Source organism: Sapajus apella, unplaced genomic scaffold, assembly GCF_009761245.1.
Source record: "Sapajus apella isolate SASKATOON/1434 unplaced genomic scaffold, GSC_monkey_1.0 scaffold157, whole genome shotgun sequence".
Lineage (NCBI taxonomy): Eukaryota > Metazoa > Chordata > Mammalia > Primates > Cebidae > Sapajus > Sapajus apella.
Genome location: NW_022437097.1, coordinates 2,102,135 through 2,124,807, shown reverse-complemented (window position 1 = coordinate 2,124,807; position 22,673 = coordinate 2,102,135). Strand labels below are relative to the sequence as shown.

Genomic DNA, 22,673 nt, shown 5'->3' with positions numbered 1-22,673 from the left:
GTGTGTTTAGCTAACACAGGCGTCAATTAATGAAAGCTGTTAAAAATCTTGTCAGATGGTAGAAAAGATTCCATCACTTTTTACTTCATGTATTTCGGTGCTCTCTTAATAGGTGCAAACATTTACGATTGTTTTGTCTTCCCAATGAATTGACCCTACCCTAATAAAATGTCCTTTTTGTCTTTGGCATATTTTTTTGCTTGAAATCCATCTCATCTGATATTAACATAGCCTCTCTTGTATGGTTACAATTTACATCTTTTGCCATCCATTTACTTTTAACCTATATGTCTTTACATTTTAATTTATTTATTCTAGACAGAATTTAGTCTTACTTTTAAAATTCATTCTGAATGGGATCTAGTTAAACTTAAGAACTTCACAGCAAAATAAACTATCAACAGAGTAAACAGAAAACCTACAGCATAGAAGACAATTTTGGTGAACATCTACCATCTATAAAGAACTTAAACAAGTTTAGAAGAAAAAAAGAAAAAATTCCATTAAAAAGTTTGGGCAAAGGGCATGAGCAGACACTTTTCTAAAGAAGACAAACATGTGGCCAACAAGGATATGAAAAAAGCTCAACATCACTCATCATTAGAAAAATGCAAATCAAAATCACAACGAGATACCATCTTATACCAGTCAGAATGGTTACTATTAAAAAGGCAAAAATAACAGATGCTGGCAAGGTTGCAGAAAAAAGGGAACATTTTCCTCAAAGAGCTAAAGTAGAACTACCGTTCAACCTAGCAATCTCACTACTGAGTATATACCCAGAGGAACAGAAATCATTCTACCATAAAAGCACATGCATGTGAACATTCATTGCAACACTATTAACAATAGCAAAGATGTGGAATCAACCTAGATGCCTATCATTGATACACTGAATAAAGAAAATGTGGTACATATACACTGTAGAATATTATACAGCCATAAAAAACCAAGATAATGACTTTTGCAGAAACATGGATGGAGCTGGAGGATGTTATCTTTAGCAAACTAGCATAGGAACAGAAAACAAAATGCCAAATACCACAGGTTCTCACTTATAAGTGGCAGCTAAATAATGATAATTCATGGACACAAAGAAGAGAACAATGGACACTGGGGCCTATTTGAGGGTGAAGGGTAGGAGGAAGGAAGAAGAGCAGAAAAAATAACTCTTGGGTTCCAGCCTTAGACTTGAGTGACAAAACAATCTGCCCAACAAACACCTGTGACACGAGTTTACCTGTACAACAAGCTGCACGCGTACCCTTGAGCCCGAAAGTTAAAAAAAATAAATTCTGGCAATCTATGCTTTTTAATGGGGATATTTAGTCTATCAATATTTAAAGTGATTATTGATATCACTGGTTTTAGGTCTAACATTAAAGTGTTTTCTGTTTTTCCATTCAGACAAAATTTCCATTTGGTTCTTTTGATATTTCCTACTTCTCTAGCTGACATTTCCTGTCCACTTATTCCAAGTGTATTATTTCCTCTATCTTATGAAGCATAGCTATAAAAACTGCTTTAATGTCTTTGACAGTTGCATCTGGGTCATCTTAGGATTTGCATCTGTTCATTTCCTTTTCCTTTGAGAGTAGGTCCCACTTTCACTCTTTCTATTTTGGATTGTATTCTAGACATTATAAATATTATAAAAATTCTGCCATCATTTATTTTACTCCAAAAAGTGATGTTTTTGTTTTAGGGGCAAGTAATTAATTTGTTAAGGCAAACTGGAAATTATCACACCTCAAGCAGATTGTGGTTCAGATCTTGGACCAGTTCTTTTAAGCCTTGGCTCCTAACTATAGGCTGCCCCACACAGGAGTGGTTTAGAAGTCTGGCGTTAATTTGGAAAAATTCTGTCATTAGTATTAAACTATTTCTTCTGCTCTTTTTTTTTTCTTCTCCTCTTAGTATTCCCATTATATATATGTTTCAACTTTGACTAATGGACCTGGTTCTTAGGTATTCTGTTCCTTTCTTCATTTCTTTTCCTCTTTATTTTTCAGTTTGAGAATTTTCTGTTGCCATCACTTCAAATTCACTGATTTTTCAGTCTAGTCTACTGATGAGCCCAATGGCATTGTTTATTTCTGTTACAAGTTTTTGGATTTCTAGTATTTCCTTTTAAATCTTTTTAGAGTTTCCAACTCTCAGCTTATATTATCCATTTATTTTTGCATGTTGTCCATTTTTTCCATTATGGCTTTTAGCATGTTAATCATTATTACTTTAAATTCCTGGTCTGACAATTTCAACATTTCTGTCATATCCAAGTTAAGTTCTGATACATGCTCTGTCTCTTCAAACTGTGCTTTTGCCTTTTAGCATGCTTTGTAATTTCTGTTGAAAGCTAGAGATGTACTGGGTAAACAGGCTTTTAGGGTGAGGTTTTGTGTTTATCTGGCTAGGGGTTAGGATGTTTACTGTTTTCTGCAGCTGCAGTGGCTGAAACTTCCTCTGGAGTCCTTGTTTTTGTCTCCTTTGTCGTCTCTATTTCCCTAAAGACTACCTAAAAAAAGGTCTGACACTTGTAGTTCAGACCTTGTGATCCCTGGAGAGGGGAAACACTGTATTTTAAGATTAGGTCTCAGTCTTTTAGTGAGCCTGTACCCCTAGGCTGTGATCTAAGTATTTCCCAGTCCTCCTACTACCCACCCCTACTTAGATGAGACAGGAAGGCTAGAGGATGTGGAGTTAGGTACCTCCCTTCCCCTGGGTGGGTTAGGCTTCAGTGAACATGTACCCCTGGAGGGCAGGCTTTCATTAACAAGAAAATGCTCTGGGCATTATTTCTAAATGGCTACTTTTCCTCTCATCCTGCCAGAAGTACTTGGGGACTTTTCTCAGCTTTACACCCTCAGAATTTGGTGGGATTCCTAATCCCACACAAAAGTCTACGGAAGCCCTCCTAAGAACGGGATGAATTTTTAACTCTCAAGTATGTCTAAACTGACCCTTTGGAAATTTGTCATCTACACTTTAAATTTTTCTACCCTAGTATTGGCTTCAGTGGCAGGATTCTGTTCATTTGTTTAGTTTTTTCCTGTGAGGACTAGAGTGACAACTTCCAGGTTCCTTTCAGGCCAAACTAAACTGGTTCAGGAGTTGGCCAGAGATATCCTGAGTTTTTACACTCCGGGTTCTCCTAAGGGTTCCATTTCTCTTCATTTTAAGAGTTCCACTTCTCTGTTATCTTTCTTTTCAGTTCCTCGTCTTATACCCCTTATCTTCTGATGGCCCTGGTTCCTCTGACCAGAAAGAGGACTGACTTTTGTTTGTTTTAAATCAGAGCTGCCTTTAGGGGTAGAGCTACAGAAAAACAGGGGACTCATTCTGTGTTTGTCATTTGCTCCAAGTTTTGACTCCTCTCCCAAGCCTGCTTGGATTTGTTCAGTCTGCAGGACATTCATGCTGTTGCTTCTGTATTTTGTTCAGAGTTTACAGTTGTTATTTGCAGAAAGATCACTTGATTAGGAGTTCACACTTCCACACCACAAGTAGAACTTGACATTCTACTGAAGGAGAAAACAACTAACATTTTCTCCTTCCTTGCTTCAGGAGTTTTACATTCATTATCTCATTTAAGGTACAGAACGACACTGAGGCTCAGAGATTAAATAACTCACTCAAGGTCACAAGGATGTGAGTGGTAAAACCGAGATCGGTTCCAGGGCTGTTAAACTTTAAAACTATCCTTTCTTTCTACTATATTATCTGGCATCTCTAAAGTATCAATATCTGCTAAAGACTAGGTTTGTATAATATAAAATTATTCTTCATTCACAACTCACTATGATTAACTTCAATCACATCAAGATTTAATGACAATAAAATGGGAATTCTGATCGGGAGTAAAGGTTGGAGAGGATTGGAGTCTCCAACATGGAAGAGATCTCAGTAGGTTGAGACAGAATGACTAAAAGATTTTTGAAGGCCAGGTATGGTGGCTCACCCCTGTAATCCCAGCACTTTGGGATGCCCAGACAGGTAGATCAGGAGGTCAGGAGATTGAGACCATGCTGGCTAACACGATGAAACCCCATTTCTACTAAAAATACAACAAAATTAGCTGGGTGTGGCGGTGGGCGCCTGTAGTCCCAGCTACTCGGAAGGCTGAGGCAGAAGAATTGCTTGAACCCAGGAGGCGGAGGTTGCAGTGAGCAGAGATCGCACCACTGCACTCCAGCCTGGGTGACAGAGCAAGACTCCGTCTCAAAAAAAAAAAAAAAAGATTTTTGAAACGACAGATCAGGGCACACAGGCACAAAACATTAAACTTCTTTACAGGGAATTTGGTCTCGTCCATCTTTGTATTCCCTTCAGGGAGTACTACAATGACTAGTATACACAGTGCTTTAAATATTTTGAAGGAGTTAACGTGTAAATACTTTCATGTACATAATTATGAGGACCTCATTGGATTTTCTGCAGAAATAATATATCATTGGATTTTCTGCAGAAATAATCTATGTAAAATATCTAGCATAAATAAGGTACTTAATATTTGTTCCTTCCTCTTCACTCCCTAACTAGTTTAAAATGCTGAAAATGGCAGGTTCATTTTGGTTCAAGTGGTAGTGTGCCTTAATGGATCCAATTATTTCAATCCAGTGTTTGATCACCACATACCTGCTTTTGTCATTAAATTTTGAATAAACAAATAATTGAATCAAAATCAAATTTGGTATCACTTTAGTTTCCAGCATCACTGACAAGAAAATAATATACTGGCCGTAGAAAAGGGTATCCACACTACCCTGAAAAATCCTTAGGAGAATCTCATCACCAGAAGAGCTTTTTCTTTTCCCTTCATTCTCATGCGAATGACAGATGACTACTTAGAGAAGATCAAGACACAGGAAAAAGCAGATCTCACTCAGTAAGACAGTAGTGAGCAACTCAACTTATCCAACCTGTTCCAGGGCTTTTTTAGGTGCAGGGGTCCAACTGGTTTGATACTTTCCTAAATTCCTGTCTCTCTTAGATCAAGGTGAAAGGAAAACTTCAAAGACTTTCCAGATTCCTACTTGGGTGTGCTGGAAAGAGTTATTTATCAACTAAAGGCTGATTTTGTTCTCTTGCTCTTTTTTCTACCAGGACAGAGGTCTGGTAAAGATACCCTCTTGTGGCTCTGAATTATCTCATTTCAATACCACAGGTACAAAAAGAACTACCTTTAGGTTACTAGGATACACAACATGCTATAATCCTTTATGCCAGGATAGTTTTATAAGTGGCTTATTCTACTTCAGTCTTTATTCCCAGGGCCTGGTAGATAGAAGTCCCTCCTTAATCTCAGCTTATTAAGGAAAAAATTATCTTTAAATATATTTTTTGATGTGTCCCCATTGTTGAGAACCCCTTAAATAATTAGAGAAACCTGTATGTATTAAGAAAAGTAGTTAAAATAGCCAATGTGTCAAAGTAAGCTTTTCTCTAAGGGGTCTTTCTACAAAATGGGAGTCCTTCTACACATAAAAATATATCAAGGTAATACCAAGGGATTAAAAATAAGGTTTCTAAGAGGATGAGCTAATTATCATTTTCACTCTTTCAAATGGTCTCTTCTTAAATCTTATTTGAACAAATCAACTCAACATTAATTTATCCAGAAAGACTGATCATATGAATTCTAATTCATCTTAAAAATGTCAAAATATTATTCAAGAGATGACTATTAGGTTCTGCATCTAGTGGTACAGGTAGCAATCTCAATGTTTATGTATTTTTTTGTTTTATAGGTTATGGGGAGAAATAGATTAGAAACAGAAAGGAAGTTACAGTGAACCAAATGCTTCCCACAGTCTGTCTGTCTAAAGGTGATAGGTAAATTCAAGTATCAATTTAGAAAACCGTACCCAAAAAAATAATATATTAAATGGTAAATTTCATACAGGGTCACAGTCTGTTGTTCATCTCAGGACCATATATATTTCAAAAATTAAGAGATTTTGCAGTCTAGAAAGGTAATAATATCCCTAAGCAGGTTACAGGTCAGCATATGGAAATCAAAGACATTAATATTTCAGCAGTGAAAGGTATGAATATTCACACTAATAGAATAAATAAAACCATGTCAGTTCTGGTTAGGTGTCTAGATTTTGAAATTATGCAAAACTTGTATCAAATTCAGTTCAGATATATAAGCAAAAAAAAGTTTTATACCCATGATCCTAGATATACAGGCAAAAGGGGTTCTTTCCTCTGCTGAAGAAAGAAAATGGCCATAAGGGCAAACACATAAGGTGGCAGACCTCCTTCTTCAGGGCGATCTATACTGCAAAGCTACAAACAAGAGAAAAAAAGGTTAAGCATTCTTTTTGCATGAATTTGTCATTTACCCGATTTGGCCTAAAACCTGTAACTTCATTCTTATTACATGATTTATGGTAATTCTTTGGATGAAAATACCAGTTATAAAATATACAAGTTCCTTATTTATATATAAAACTTCCTTTTGCAGCAACCACATATTGTGGTTTTAAGTGATAGTTTCAATTTTGAATATTTAATCCTGTTAACCATACTCACTCATGGACAGCCCTAAAATATTATTTCCCATTTTATTTTTTTGATATCCATGGTAAATTCATTCATTTGGTTAGAACATATGTTAATGAATTAAAAATGACCATTCACTTGCAAATGTAAGCCAGTTCAATGGTTCTCTTACCCTAACCCATAGCCTTGATAATGCATGTTTTGGTCACAAAGGTTGATACAGGAAGAGAACATGGACAAACTCATCATCACTAATAGAAAAAACAGCTAAAAAGGCACATTCTACTTAGTGAAGAAGCAGGAGGTGGTTTTCAAAGAATAGTATATTCCAATTATCATTTACCTAGTGAAGAGTGGGACATCGTTTGTTCATTCGGGATCCAAGAAAGAGGAACTATCTATTGTTATTGATATACCTGAATCAGTAAAGCTTTTGCTTTTCTCTAAAAACACATACACAGAATTTCAATTTTATAATCATGATTCAACCTTACATTTGGGGGAATGTTAAATGTTCTACTGTTTGAGTATTTTAATTGGAATATTATATTTAAAACATTATGGAAATGTAAATAAGATCAAAGAGTATCTTCTATTTTCTGCAGTCTCTGTGTATGTTATTGGATATGATATGAGAAGCTTTATCTCAGCTTTCCTGTGCCTAACAACCACTGTGGTAAACTAGTTAAAATGTAAATCCCTGGGCCTTAACCTCTGAGATTTGACCCACAAATCTGATTTTTAATAAGCACTATAAATCATTTTGATCTTTTGAGCAATACTGTTAAAGTGAAACACTGACTCTTCCGTCTGTACATGTTTCTGTTGCAAAATTTAGATGGCTTTCTCCTTTTGATGTCTATAAATATGCATTTAAACATTGAAGATTAAATTAACTAAGTAAAAATCAAAGCATGCTGCTTATACATATGTAGAATGTATTCATGCATTTAAAGAACTCAAGCTTACCTTTGCCCAGTACCTAAAGGCAATCACCAAAGGAATCAGCTTTGGTTCCAGTTTTCCAAGGGCAGTTAAATGCTCTGTTGTCAAACAAGCATTTTCATTTCCTGCGCTCACTTTACAAAGAAGACCACTGGTGAGAGGTAGAGGATAAGAATGGGAAAGAAAAAAAGAAAAAAGTGTTATACAGGTCTTAAAAGTATCTTTTATGCCAACAACTAATATACACGGATAATATATACTTCAAAAATAAAAAAAGCTTAAAAGTTAAACTCACTACATCTTTATGAGTCATTTAAGAAATCGAATTTTCTTTACAAGAAAGATATTGTAGCTATTTCTGAATAAACTTTACTTTTTGGGACTACAATTTTGTGTTTTCAAATATTAAAATTATTTTTTTTGGAAAACATTATAAAATGTTTCAAATGGGAGCATCATTCATCTCTGTAACAATACAAGAGTGTTTTCCCAAGAGTTGGAGGAATCTGCCTAAATGAAGAATCATTTCAGCCTATAAATCACCCATTTACAGTAGTGACGGTAATACTTTCACATAGAGGGAGAGAGAGATAAACTGGAAAGGTCACACTGTTAACTCAGCACTGCCATAAATGTTGCTAAAAAGGATGGCAAATACAGGTGATTACAGCAGGTAACTATTTAATAAGGCTGTTTTTTAACGAGTTGAAATGGACTGAAATGTTTCCTTCCTTTATTTTTTCTTTTAAGTAATTTTATTATTTTTAAAATAAGATTTTCCCCTTTTATATCAAATGCCAAAAGTATAGGGAGAATGTTAGTAGGAACCATATGTGATAACCAAATAAAAAGCTTATAATTCTAGAAATTGGACATTAAGATTTAGTAAAGTATTTGTGCTTTTGGCAAATCGATAGTTAATAAATAAACAGTTTAAAGAAATGAGACCTTTGCTTTTCTCTGCACACCACCACTGGCACCCTAGCATGGAAGTCTGCATCAACATCAACAAAGGAGTCTGAGGAAAGAAGAAAAAAAAATACGAAGTGGGTTAATTAAAGCTTTGTTTAAAAGCAGAACCAGATAAAGTACAAGTACCAGTTGTGCCTTAGCTGTTGAGTCTTTTGAAAGACCACTACCAAATAAAGCTCTGAAATGACTTGAAAAGGAAAAAGTATTATATTTAAATATCAAGTTATCACATTAATATAAAATCCTTAGTTTGCAAAATGAATGTTTCATGAGAAGTGACTACATCATTGGATCAGAAAATTCAAATGTTACATGGATAACAATTAGAACTACAGATAATACACTTAAAAACAAAGTTGCTGCAAAAGGTACTAAAATGTTCAGTGTTAAAATATGTATCGATTGAAGAAAAAATTTAACTAGAACAAGGAAGATGGGGATGACTAATCCAAGAGATGACAGTTTCTTGAGGCCTATGTAAAAAACAAAAAGCCATAAAGCCCCAAGCTGGACATTATATTAGACAACTGATAAACCTAAATGGGCACAAATCTGCGGATTCACTAATCAGGGTTGGGTCACACCTATTCACTGTTGGCAAAATAGTGATTTTAACCATTGATAAAAGCAGATTATCCTTTGGCTTTATTCTCAAGAGTACATTTTACATATTTTGCATTTCTTAGTCACATCTAGGACTCATTTAATCTTTAAAAATAGTGATGATGTCATCAAGCTAAAAGCTTTACTTATGAAATGGTTATTCTGCATAGCAGAACTACTAACAGTACTCTAGTTAATAATTCCTGGGCATTTCCCTTGTTTTTTACTTTGGATATTACCCATATAAATAATTTTTAAAACATGCCTTGCTATTTTTAAAGTTTGAGAAATAAGATATATCCAAATTTAGACAACATAAAAATTTTAAAATGTGGAATTTAGCCTTACCACTGTTCTTTAAACATTCTTGAACAAGTAAGAGGACATCTGGCTGAGACATCTAGGAAATAAATCAACGAATACATGAAATTATTCCTAAGTGATTTTGCTTCACTGATATAATACAGTCATCTGACTGAAGTTCCCCAAGCTCCTTTCTAAATGAGAAATACACATTGCTACCCGAGTAAAGAAACTACTTACTATGCTGTGTGCATATGTCAGTCAAAGACAGATCAACACCAAATGAGGATGAATGTGGGCAAGAGACCTACTACACCATTAACATCTCATGAACTAATTATTGAGGTAACCTGCCTCTCAGCAAGTCTCAAAGTGGTAGCTGGAAATCTGTCACACTGCTAACAATATTACCTCTCACTCTAATACCACTGCAACAGATAGCTTACTGGTCCTGGAGTCAGTCTCGCCTTTCTTTTTAAAATCCTTGTTTCGCATTGGAACCAGAACCATTTAAAATCATAAACCGTATCCTTACAACTCTCAATGACTTCTTAGTACCCTTAAATCAAAACCAAATTCTTTACCACGGACTACACTATTCTGCAACTCCGGCCCAGCCTACCTCTCCATCCTAATTCTCAGTTTTCTCGGTCTCTTTACCACATTTATACAACCTTTCTTTTAGCTCCTTGAATATGCCAAGCTCTTTATTGTTTTAGGGTATTTGCAAATGCTGCCCACTTTGCCTGAAACTCTTTTCCTCCCCACCCCTAGCGTTTTCCCCTCTCCCACAGACTCCTTTTCAACTTTTAGAACTCAGCTTAAATGTTCCCTCTTTAAAGAGGCCTTCATGACTGCTGTATCTCTGCCCAGCCCTTGTCCTTTTTCTATCCCTGAACCTTGTTTACCTGCACAGCTCTCACTATAATTACAAGGTAATTACTTATCTCCTTTACTAGATGAGTTCCATAAAGAGGAACCATCTTTGTTTTGTCCTTTATAACTCAGTATGTCTGCCACACAAATGGGATTAGTGAATATTTGCTAAATGAATTAATGACACCAGATCAAAATAACTGCTTTGACTGGTAAATCACTGATCAGAATTTAAAGTTTAAAAACCGATAAGATCTATTGGGTAGCTTACCAGGTAGCTACAGCAGTCAGGTATAGCAAGAGGAGAGAGGTTATGAAATAGAACCTCTGGGGCCCCAGAATCTGGATTGTTTTTTGAGAGAGATGGGGCTGGCCAGGCTGGTCATGAACTCCTGCTGTCAAGTAATCCTCTGACCCTCAGCCTCCGGAGTAGCTGGGAATAGAGGGTTAAACCACTGCGCCCAGTTCACAATCCGGATTTTTAACAAGCAACCCAAGTAACTGCAAACAGATCATCTACAAACAAGCCTGTGGGAACTACTGGTAGAGAAATGGATAATTTACTAAAGTGCCCTTCAGGTTTTTTGTTTGTTTGTTTGTTTTTTTAAGAGATAGGGTCTCACTATGTTACCCAAGCTGGAATGCAGCAGCAATTCTCAAGTGCAGTCACAGCTCACTACAGCTACAAACTCTGGGCTCATGATCACCCCGCCTCAGCCTCCAGAGTAGCTGGGACTGCAGGACTGTACCACCGTGCCCAGCTACATTCCAGTTTTAAAATTCTAAGTCATAAACATACTTTTCAATCATGTTTAAACCAGAAATCCAAGATAAGTGTGATTCTTTAAAAGCGTAATTACTTCAACAAAATAGGTATACAAAAAGAGGAAATTCCAGAGATAATTAAGCTTTCAGATCATAAATCTTTAAATATCTACACTGTTTAAAATCTGAATTCCCTTCCTGCCATTGGAAAGTTGATTTTATCAAGAAAATTTATTGTAACAGAAAAAAGTAAAAGTAACAGAACCTAAATATCCCCATTAGGTGCACATGGTTGGAAAACCAGTGTTGGAAGTATGAAAGATCTACAGAGTAAAATAAGCATAAAAATTTGCAGGGTATTTTTTTTTTTTTTTTAAAAAAGGCTCTGAAACTGAAGGCAAGTGGATGCTGTCATTACACTTAAAATATATTCATAGACAGTTTACATTTGCAAGAAAGAATTTCTATACCACTCTGAAAATGCCAACATTTCATTTTGTACTTACAATGGCTGGAAATTGGATGTCAATGTTCACATCTGAATTTTTGAAACCCAATCTGCTACAGGATGACCCATATAATCTTAGCGAACAATCTAAAAATAAATAAATGAAAGTTATAAATGTAGTAGAATTTCTCAAAAGTTATAACAACGCACAGCTATTTCAGAAACAGAACCATTAGTTAAAATTACACACAAAAGCAAACTTGTATTCAAGACTGGCATAAACCAAGGACAGGAATAGGTGGCTCTTTGCTCTTCACTTAATCAATCACGGAAGGCTGCATCAGCTATGATTTAGCTTAACAGCCATTCTTCATGTCAGTTGTAAAATGTCAAACTGCTACATTATCATGTTCACATTTTATGAAGAAAATACTATTTGAAATTTTTTAAATGTGCCAGTTGAAAAAGGATGCCTTTGTTTCAGATTATAAACCTGGTAGTATATTCAAGAGCTAATGAAACATTTCTTTTCACCTTTTAGAATGCACACATAGGTGTAATTTGCTATAAAGAGGTTTTATTAAAACAATAATAAAATAATCTTTTGGCATATTTAATATGAATTTTTCATTACATTATGAACAAAAAGCATTTGTTGTAACATAATCTCTATAAGATAAACTTTTGAAGAATAATTACAACATCACTGATATAATTTAAAATGCTAGGCAGCACACACTTCACTCTTCAGAGGAAGATGTGCATTTATGTGTACTGCCTGTATGTATGGCATTTATTTTCAATGTTTTACTATGATGCCAAAATAGTATCCTTTCTCATTAGAGATTGGTTGTTTTGTTTAAGGTTTGCTAAAATTCAAGTGATTTCCTTGGGTTTTAGCAGTTTTCCACAACAAAGTACATTCATTTTTACTTGAAACTCTAAAGCAAAAATCATCAAAGTTACAATTGACTTTTCAGGAGATACTTATATAATAAAATGAGTAGATTATTTTCCCTTATTCTTATGAAAGTACATATATTACAAATACTATATGTATGCTCTTTCAGGAGAGCAAATGGTTTTAAGGTTTATAAGGTGACAAATATAAATAATGATTCCAACCCTAGCTGTGGATCAGAATCACTTGTTGAGCTTTGTAAAAATTGTTGTCTGTGGCTTCACAGATAATTCTGATGCACAGCAAGGATTGAGAATGATTAAGCTATTCCAACCATTTACCTAAACAGGAATGGCCAGTGGGGGCTGGGGGATGACATGGGGTGGGGTTTGTTGCTATCAAGGATTGACAGTAGTTGTGTCAGGCACTGACCATACCTAGCTTTAAATTTTCATAGTAATACACTCCAAACAGTTGTCCCCCCTCCCCATTATGCCAAGGATCTAAAGTTAAAAATAGGCAGAAGACAGACATAACTTGGAAAATCAATTCAACAGTACACAAAATCCATTACAAATTTCTTAAAACTAGTTTTGAAAGTTCATTTTAAATGTTGCAATTCTTTTAATAAAGTTAAAAAAAATTTTTTTTGAAATAAATAACCTGAAAATAATTTCAGGATACTTCTCTTGATTTTAACTCAAAATTTAGTGTCAATTTAGATGAGTAGAAAGGCAAACAAATATATACTGAACAGTCCCATAGTGCCCCAACAATATGTAGCATTCAACTTAACGTTCACACACACGGTAAAATTTATAATGGAAACAGGTTTACAATGGTAATGTATGTGAAAGTCCTTGTTACCTTGGGAAAAGCCAGGGAAAACAAACCAAAAAAACCAGAAAACACAAGAGCTTCATGACATGGCAAATTATTTGGTGAAAATTACTACTGGTAGGAGAAATGAATGAGGTACTTTTAGGTACTTAAACAGAAAAAAGCAAACCTAGAAAATACCTGGTAACTTGTGTTGAAACACATTTTCCATGATACGTTTGATTTCTAGCCTCTGTTCCAAGTTCTCACTGTGTAAGCCAAATTCCTGTACTACTTTGTCAATGGCAATGCCAACTGCATTTATCTGGGAGGGTGTTGGTGGGGGTAACGTAGTGAGCAACTCTTCCTCTTGCTTCTCCTTTTAAGATCAAATGTTGAGATTAAAAATGACTTACAGTTTTTAACCTTCTACCATTCACAAAGACAATAAGGCCCTACAGAGTTTTCTTTTTCTTAGCCCTCCCTTCTCATCTTAGCTCTGTTACTCTTCATCCTATCAAACTTATTTCCTTATGCACATAATATGAATCAGTGATAACAAAGGATAAGCAGGCACAAGGTGAAACTATAAGGAAAGAATATTAAAAACCGTACTTAAAAACAATGTTTGCTTTAATATTAGTATAAGGACATATACCTAGGTCCAATCGATGACTTCATATATCCTGATGCTGCCCTTAAGAAAATTCACAAGACTAACCAGTAAAACACATCTGACCTAATATATTATGTATTTTGGCTCAAATTATTCAATAAATAAAGCAGTAAGCTTATCAATAGCATAGCCTTAAGGAGAAGAAAGCCACAAAGATGACAAGTAATAACAACTGACAAGTAAGCAGACTTGTTTCGGTTACATTCAACTTACCTTAATGTTTTTCTTGTGCCTCTTCTCCTTGATATGCTTATGGGCAAATGCAATGGATTCAATTAAAACATCACAGAGTCTGCAGGTGTACTTTGCTGTAGGGTAGTTTCGTGGTCGCTATAATTTGAAGAGATTTATTTAGAGAGAGATATACGTATAACCAAACATGCAGATAAACAAAATCAGCCAGGAAATAATTTCCCCTTCAATTTATTTTCTCTAAAGAGACAGGGGTCTCACTATGTTGCCCAGGCTGAAGTGCACTGGCTATTCACAGATGCCATTATAGCATACTACAGTCCCAAACTCCCGAGCTTAAGCAATCCTCTTGCCTTAAACTTCACAAGTGACTGGGGCTATAGGAACACCACTGTGCCTGGCTGCTTCTTTTTTAAAAAAATTGCTACTGTTATTGTTCCCTTTATCACAACCCTAACAGTCATTTTAAGTATAATAGCAATGACTCCTAATCCTATTAAATCACACTGGATATCACTTTTAACTTGTAGTGCTTAAATACCAATAACCAGAGTAGGGTATCTAACTGATCAGAGCACGTATACTCAATTACTAACAAAGTTTAGGTCAAAACCAGAATTCTAACCAACATATATATACATACGTACATATATATATATATATATATATATATAAGGATGTTACCCTTTTTAGCCTGTCAATGCAGTCTCTTTTCAGTCTCTCCTCAGCCTGCTGTAAGCCCAGCAGCTCCTTCGTTGAAAGCACAGACTCGTCGATCACGGGGCCCTCCAAGTCTGCATCCTGCTCATTTTCCTCATTTCTAGTCTTCCGTGGCTTCCTAGGCCTGGACCTCTGCTTCTTGTTTTCTTAAGTTGGGAGAAAAACATTATTGGCAATATTGAATAATGCTACTCCTGAGTAAAAAGCACACCTTACATATATATTAAATCATGTGGGAGAATAAATCACATCTGCATGCACAGCAGAAGGAAAGGTAGTTGTTCCATGTACAAAATGCTTGAATACCGTAGTCAGTGAGCACATCACCTGCAGACGTTAATCCATAGAAATCATCATTTTGGAAAACTTAAAAGAATTCTACTTCTATCATATAATTTATTTTTGTTATCTCTTCCTGGTATACTGTTGAGTATACTCAAACAACAGAAAAATTATACTCTGAAGGCAACTATATCTATAATTCTATTACATGTAATATATTACAATACATACTGTAAATATATCTAATATATTCTAATAATACTTGAAAGTACACCTATTCTAATTAAAACCATCCACATTTGCCTTCATTTTCTGTAAGTGAACAATCTCAATAAGGCAAAATGGACAATGTACCCCTGGACAACTGAGAAATTAACTACATCCTCATGTGGAGTGAAAAATCAATCATTTAGTTGCAAATTTAGCCTTCAATAACACGTAAGCCGGGTCCCTCCATTAATATGAAGAAGTTGAAGCCAAACCTTTATTTACTAAGGACAACTATCTCTCATTTTATCTTTACTTTCATTTTAGCTTCTTTGAATGGCCTGTACACTGAGCATATTTCAAAGGAAAAAAACAACGGGCAATTGAAACAAAAGTTTTCTCTAAGTACATTTGTTTATAAACCCTGCTATTAGTTCTACAGTCCTTATAATGAATAATAATTCTCTTCCTTTTTAAAACCTACAACTTTTCAACTTTAAAGTGATTGTGGGATTAAACTATAAAAAATTGTTTTATATAGCTTTGATAACTTATTTTAAGTTTTGAAAAATGAAACTATTAGTAACACATTAGTGCTTGGAAATATAAACCTACTGAAATGTCCTACATGAGGCAATTACTCCATAAAGTTTTCAGAGAGACTCATTATTACTAGTATGGCAATTACAATGAGCTGGCTGGCTGAAAAAAATCTGTCCAAAAAGGAAATATAAGGCCTCCAATTTTATAAAAAGCTTGCTGAGAGCTCTAAAGGATAGCCAGCAAGCATTGCTTTAAAACTACCTGAGATGACTATCATGACATTCTGCAAACAACTTCCATAATATGAGAAAATTAAAAAAAAAAATTAAAGTGTTAGAAAAGTAGTTTTAAAAAAATCAGTCAAAAGGCACTGAACAAATAAATACTAAAAGGTTAAGTTGTCATTTGAACAGAAAATCAGGCTACCTTAATACTTCCTTTTTAATACTTCCCCTACTCCCAATTAAATTTATCATAATCTTTTAAGGCCAGTATTCCTGGTCTGAACAATTTTTTAAATTCAGATAAGCACCTCTTTTACTTAGAGACGTGTCCACTCTCATTTAGTTTGCTTACCATAAATGTTATCAAAAAAGTTACATCTGACTTTATTATTACAGGTTTCTTAGGCAAAAACTCATTACAAATTTCGAATAATATTCCAACACCCTTTAGAAAAACCCCTATTAGTTTGCAAGCCAGTGACTGATAGGGAACTGAATTCGTTTTTAAACCCTTCCTCTCTTCTGGTCACAAAACCTTCTCCATATTACTGTACTTGCTGTCACTTTCTAGAAAGAGTAACTTCTCTCTTCCTCCAAAGACCACAAGTAACTAACTCCTATCGCTCTTATACAGAAGTGGATGGCTGCAGAAATTCTGTCAGATAACGGCAGCTACCAGGATGGTGTATCTTATTATGCAATAGATTTAAAGCACTTTATATGTTCTGCCTCAATTTAATCCCTACAGCAATCCTGCTAATACTAATATCGTCCCCATTGTACAGATGGGGACAATGCTAATCCAAGAGAACAACTTCTCCAAAACCACCTGGCTAAATCAAAGTAAAGGGATTGAAAATATAGATTAAAATATGGATGGGGACAGGTGCAGTGGGTCATGCCTGTGATCCCCAGTGTTTTGGGAGACTGAGGTGGGAGGATTGCTTGAGCTCAGGAGTTCAAGACCAGCCCGGGCAACATAGTGAGACGTCATCTCTAGCAAAAATGAAAACAATCAGCCAGGGAAGATGACATGCTCCTGTGTGTTCCAGCTACTCAGGAGGCTGAGGTGGGAGCATTGCTTAAGTCCAGGAGGTGAGGCTGCGGTGAGCCATGATTTCACCATCGCACTCCAGCCTCAGTGACACAGTGAAACTGTCTAAAAACAAACAAAGGATAGAATCCTGAAATTCAGCCTTTTATCTAACAACATAAAAACTGGAAAAAAGTTACTAAAAGCCCTTCTTGGAACATACCCATTCACATCTACAGTGGACTAGCACTGACAAGGTAACGCAACCTTCTAAACTGAGTTTCCCAGGAATCCATGGTAAAAACTGTCAAAAACTCTCACTGGAGGGACTCTTGGAGGGTAAAGCTAGGTACTGATGAGAAATTCTCATAATTAGTTAGAGGAAGACTACCTGGCTCACCTCGGATTTATTGTCATAACAGTTCTCTACATTCAGCATTCCAAGTTTCCCTATTTTATTTGCATATGGTTCACAAAGGACATGTGTATTTAAGTGGATGCTTTCCAGCTATGATCATTAATAGCAATGTCCCAAATACATTAAATTGGCAACCTAGGACATTTGAGGGATAAGGTAGGGGCAGTAATGTAGAGCTAAAGAAAAAGAAAGTAGTACTGTATTTCGGGCACAAAAAAAAAAAAGCAACTCTAACATAATTTTCATTATATCTTTTCACACTGTTCCTTATTTTTTATCTGTTTATTTTTTTGAGATGGAGTCTCACTCTGTCGCCCGGCTGGAGTACATGGCACCATCTCGGCTCACTGCAACCTCCGCCTCCCAGGTTCAAGCGATTCTCCTGTCTCAGCCTCCTGAGGAGCTGGGACTACAGATGCGTGCCAGCACACCTGGCTAATTTTTGTACTTTTAGTAGAGACAGGGTTTCACCATGTTGGCCAGGGTGGTCTCAATCTCTTGAGCTCATGATCTGCCCACCTTGGCCTCCCAAAGTGCTGGTATTACAGGCGTGAGCCACCGCACCCGGCAGACCCTTTCTTACTAAGACACAATTTTGATAAATAAATTTCAATCTCTTTAATGAGATCCTTTTTTACTTTATACTTTCAGTTGAATAGTCTCTAAAGTAAATGTTACATCAAATCCTAATACTTCCAATATGAAGCCTTTACTCAATAATTGTGAAAGAATATACCTGTATGTCATACAGGGAAAACATGCAAGCTTTTGAATTACCTCCAATAAAATGACAGCAAAATGCATTTCCTATTCAAATACACTTAAAAGCAACTTTAAGTTGCTTTTATAAGAACACATATAAGATAAAAATACATACAAAAGTTTTCTAGTCAACAACCGGTTGCAAAGTTTTGATCTATAAACATTCTTTTTAAAATGCTTTTCGGTCAAGCACGATGGCTCACGTCTGTAATCCCAGCACTTTAAGAGGCTGAGGCAGGCAGATCACGAGGTCAGGAGATGAAGACCAGCCTGGCCAAAATGCTAAAACCCCATCTCTACTAAAAATACAAAAATTAGCTGGTTTGGTGGTGTGTGCCTGTAGTCCCAGCTACCCAGGAGGCTGAGGCAGGAGAACTGCTTGAACCTGGGAGGCAGAGGTTGCAGTGAGCCAAGATTGCACCACTGTACTCCAGCCTGGAAGACAGAGTGAGACTCTGTCTCAAAAAGTAAAATATAAAATAAAATAGAAATAAATAAATAGATCTGACAACTAGAAGTATCTCTGAAAAGCACATTTCCCCCCATTTAACAAATGCTTGAGACTTTTATTTTTATCCTAAGACCTTGTAAAGATAAGAGATGACCTTTTCACTTTTAAGTATTCTATATGCACAGGACACAAATTCAAACACCTTATAGGTAACCTATATATGAACTGGCCACTATGAGATAACATGAAGGGAAAAGGCATGGAGTGGTCTAGAAAGTGGCTGCATTGACTGAATGCACTTAAACTCAAAAATTTTATTTAAAAGTGCTGGCCAGTTTGCAACACATTCTATGCGACCACTAAGAGGCTTTCAGCCAATAAACTTACAAAGTCCAGGTTTCCAACTATGATACTATTGTTTCATTTTTTCCATCTAATTTATATCTTTACTTCATTTCAGTGAATATTGCCCATTAGACAAAAATAACCTTCCTGTTTGTAGAAATCACTGCCACATGGACAAAATCTACCTTTTGCTTTTAGAAAAACATATTATCTCCTTATTATCCCTTTGGGGCAATTAACCAAGCATGTGAGGGCACTTCGAAATTAGTTTTGGTCTTATTGAAACCAAACAGCAAAGCTTGAATCTGTATTTCTGACTTTCTAAACTTGTTTCTCAACCTGTCATGATCCTTTTGAAAAACAAAAATCTTAGATTATCCTTCTCAGGACACTGACACTACACCCAAAAGATGTATCTCTTGTTGCAGGAGATAAACACAGTCTATATTGTGTTTTTACATCAACAGATAAGTTTTTTTTTTTTAAAAAAGTTTATATTCTGTCGTGTATATTATGAACACATTCATTATTCAAATGCAAAAGTATAATCATAATTTTTAAAATATACACACCACTGAGCAATTATGATATGGTCCCCTGAGGCATATAACTACCCTCTTGTGTAAAAAACATGTTACAGAAAACATGTTTACTAAAGTAAAATGAGCCTTGGGGCACAATAAACTTTTAAAGGGATCAAGATGTGAAATGTGTTGAAGCTGCCCAAATATCATGATTACAGTCCTTAAAATAATCACAATAAGTGACCACATCTTAAAACAGAAACTATGAAAAACTGAAACTAAATTGCTGAAAATAACAAAACTCATTTGGATGAAAAAGAGTAAGACATCGCTGACAAGTGGGAAAACATTACCAGGACTTCCTGCTTCCATTTCTGACGTGGTTTCTAGGCTTGTTAGGTCTTTATGAAACAGTCGTCTTACAGTTCTGCAGCCTCTTGTGTCTTGCCACCTATAACCATCTTCATTTTCTTGAAAGGAGTCTTTTCTTGGTCTGTTTATAACAGAAATTCTAGGTCCAGGTTTGAATTCTCTCCAGTTGTCTGAATTACCAGTATGTTCATCAGACAGCCGTCTCTTACTCTGATCTTTGTGGTTGTCATTTATCCAAGCGGGTTGACTGTAGATTGGGTTTTTAAATGCATATGGATTGTTGGAAACAGCACATGGTCCTTTTCTGGGGTTATTCCCATAGTTCCCTGGTGTTACCTTTTTTTTTTGAAGGCCCTTTTCCATTTTACTGCCATGGCCTTTAGCATAGTCATCCATTATTAAATAATCTTGTTGGGGGTGACCCCTTCTGAAATCATCATCATCTATAGTCCCTCGGTCTTTAGTGCGCTTCACGAAATAAGGTTTTGCTGTATCTCCCATGGTCTTTGACTTCAATTTTCTTACTTTGCACCTGAAAGAAGGCATTTTGGGGAAACATCAAACTATATAACAAGATATCACACAAGTATACAAAATAACACCTTTATCGTGCAGATGCCCAAAAGCCTTTAAGAAAGAAACTTTCTCTATTTTTTTAAAACAAAAATTCTATCACATCCTTAATAATCAGTGCATTACCCTAGAGGTTGAGAGCCTTGGTCCTCTAATATTCTTCATGAAAATTAATACTATTTAGCATGAAGAATAAATCTGTGAATAAGAGATCTATAGATTCGAGAACTGTAGCATAGCAGAATATTACTCATAACAAGTTTGGTCGGCTTTTCCCTAGGTAACAATGCGTTTCTCTTCAAAGAAAACCTCATCCCAAGCCAATATATTACTAAACTCCCGAAAGAGTCTTTTTTTTGAAGTGGGCAATTATTTGTAAGTGTTATACACCGAAACTTTACGTCAACGGAGTACTACATCTCTCAACTCCCAATTTCCGTCCCTTCACCACCACCATTCCGGACAGACCGGCTTTGAGCGCTTAGGTTACGGAGGGGCTGGGCTCCAGACCAAGGTGTAGTTGTAATCAAAGGGGCTGGGTTTCCGATCAAGCGACAACTCCAGCTAACATCCTCAATCCCCGTTCTCCAACCACAAACAAGTCTGGTTTTGTCAGGAACAGCAATTCCCCGAGGAATGACACTCCTTTTCAATCCTCATCTGAACGCTCCACCACCGATCTGCCTCAGTTTCCACCTTTCTGAGCCCGACGCGGAGAAAGAGGAGGCGTCCCTGCACTCCTGGCCAAGAAGCCACCGTGGGGACCAGGAAGCAGGAAGTGACCTGCTGCCTCCATGGGGTTCCGGGGTTCCCCCAGCCGGCCAGAGGGCCAGAGACGAATGCCTTGACCCAAATCCCATCTTCTGTGCCCTCAGAGTGTGACAAAAAGTGAAAACACGGACTCGAACCGAGAGCTCAGTCTCTGCCGGCCTGGGGGATCCTCGGTCACCTAAACTGGTGCGAGGAGGCCGACGGGGGATGGAACCAACGTACCTCCGGGGCCAGGCGGACCGCTACTCTGGAGTCCAGGAAACCCACTGGAGAATCAGCGCGGAGGCGAGTCTGGCAGGGACGTGAGGAGAAGGCGCCCAGGATCACTCACCACCTTCGCCGCGGTCCCCAGCCTCTTCCTGTCCCGGCCGGGCTCCCTCTCCGTGTTTTCCTTCGGCCCCACTTCCGGCGCTCAGCGCTGTCTCATTGTGCGCGATTGGGAGCCGACTGTGCCCCCGCCCTAGCGCTCCGCCGCGCACACCGGAAACGCGCGCCGCGCCGGGAGGGCCGCCCGCCGCGCCCCGCCCCGCGGTGCCCCGCCCACGCTCGGGGTCCGCCCCGCGCGCTTTGCCCCGCCTGGTCCAGCCTGGCCCCGCCTGGTCCGCGTCCCAGCACCCGCCCTCTGGGTGTCGGGCGTCTGGTCTGGCCCTGGGGCGTGCCCCTCGGCGCGGGCGGATTACTGGCTGCTTGCGGGATAGCCGGTTCGCCGGTTTTTCCGGCGCGCGGGGGCCAGGCCCCAACAACTCCCCAGAGCAGCACCGGCCCCTTTTCCGTCCCGGCTTCGACGCGCCTCAGGCTCCGCTCTCTGCTCTGGGCGCTGAATGCTCGAGAGAGGCGCGGGAGCCGAGACTTCTGCGCCCGGAGAGGGACGCGGAGCCGGCGGGAGGGCACAGCCGAATTCCCAGTGCTCGGGGCCTGAGCTTTGCCCCTATGTGCTACCTGGTAGCTTCCAGGGGGAGCGAAGGCTCCGAGGCCTCATAGCGCTTTTGGTGTTTTTCTGATAATTCGGCGTGATTATTTTCGTGAATTCTTAATTGCCGACCTTGTAGAAATGCCAGCATTTAAACATCCACTGCTCACCCAGATCTCAGAGTGGTCAAGGAAAATGGTCTGCTTTTATCTTAGGTTGTTTAGGGATAACTTTTACTTAAAAAAAAAAAAAAAAAAAAAAAAAAAAGGGCGTTTCGAAGAGTATGTGTAATGGCAGGGGATGACCAGGGACCGTTAAACTACAACTTTTGAACTGAAGAAAGCACACTTCGAACTCGGGTTCCTTTGTTTTCTTTCTTTGTGACCTTCCTATTTGCGGTGTTCTAAATGCTTCGAAATGCGTCAAGCAACTAGTGAAATTAGGGAGCGTTGGGAAAATGTGACAGTTTCAATTTCGCTGCTTTTTTAAAGCATGTAAATTGAAAGCTATCAGGCCCTATGCGGCAGTGGT

General features: G+C 37.5%; 1 protein-coding gene across 10 annotated transcripts in view; it reads right to left on the bottom strand.

The window, feature by feature from the left end:
- TUT7 (terminal uridylyl transferase 7) overlaps window positions 1-21,718 on the bottom strand; it is a 69,406-nt gene extending 47,688 nt beyond the window's left edge. For 4 of the 10 annotated variants that reach the window (XM_032266323.1, XM_032266321.1, XM_032266318.1 and 1 more), the window contains exons 1-10: window positions 21,455-21,718; window positions 19,870-20,420; window positions 14,692-14,873; window positions 14,029-14,145; window positions 13,341-13,518; window positions 11,478-11,566; window positions 9,376-9,427; window positions 8,401-8,470; window positions 7,477-7,603; window positions 6,172-6,291 (exon numbers count right to left, since the gene is read on the bottom strand). In XM_032266323.1, coding sequence (XP_032122214.1) covers window positions 6,172-6,291; window positions 7,477-7,603; window positions 8,401-8,470; window positions 9,376-9,427; window positions 11,478-11,566; window positions 13,341-13,518; window positions 14,029-14,145; window positions 14,692-14,873; window positions 19,870-20,389 — 1,455 coding nt within the window. In that variant the 5' untranslated portion in view covers window positions 20,390-20,420; window positions 21,455-21,718. The remainder of the gene's footprint in view (window positions 1-6,171; window positions 6,292-7,476; window positions 7,604-8,400; window positions 8,471-9,375; window positions 9,428-11,477; window positions 11,567-13,340; window positions 13,519-14,028; window positions 14,146-14,691; window positions 14,874-19,869; window positions 20,421-21,454) is intronic. The other 6 variants (XM_032266328.1, XM_032266324.1, XM_032266326.1 and 3 more) reach the window with 2 other exon arrangements.
- Between the last annotated feature and the right edge of the window lie 955 nt (window positions 21,719-22,673).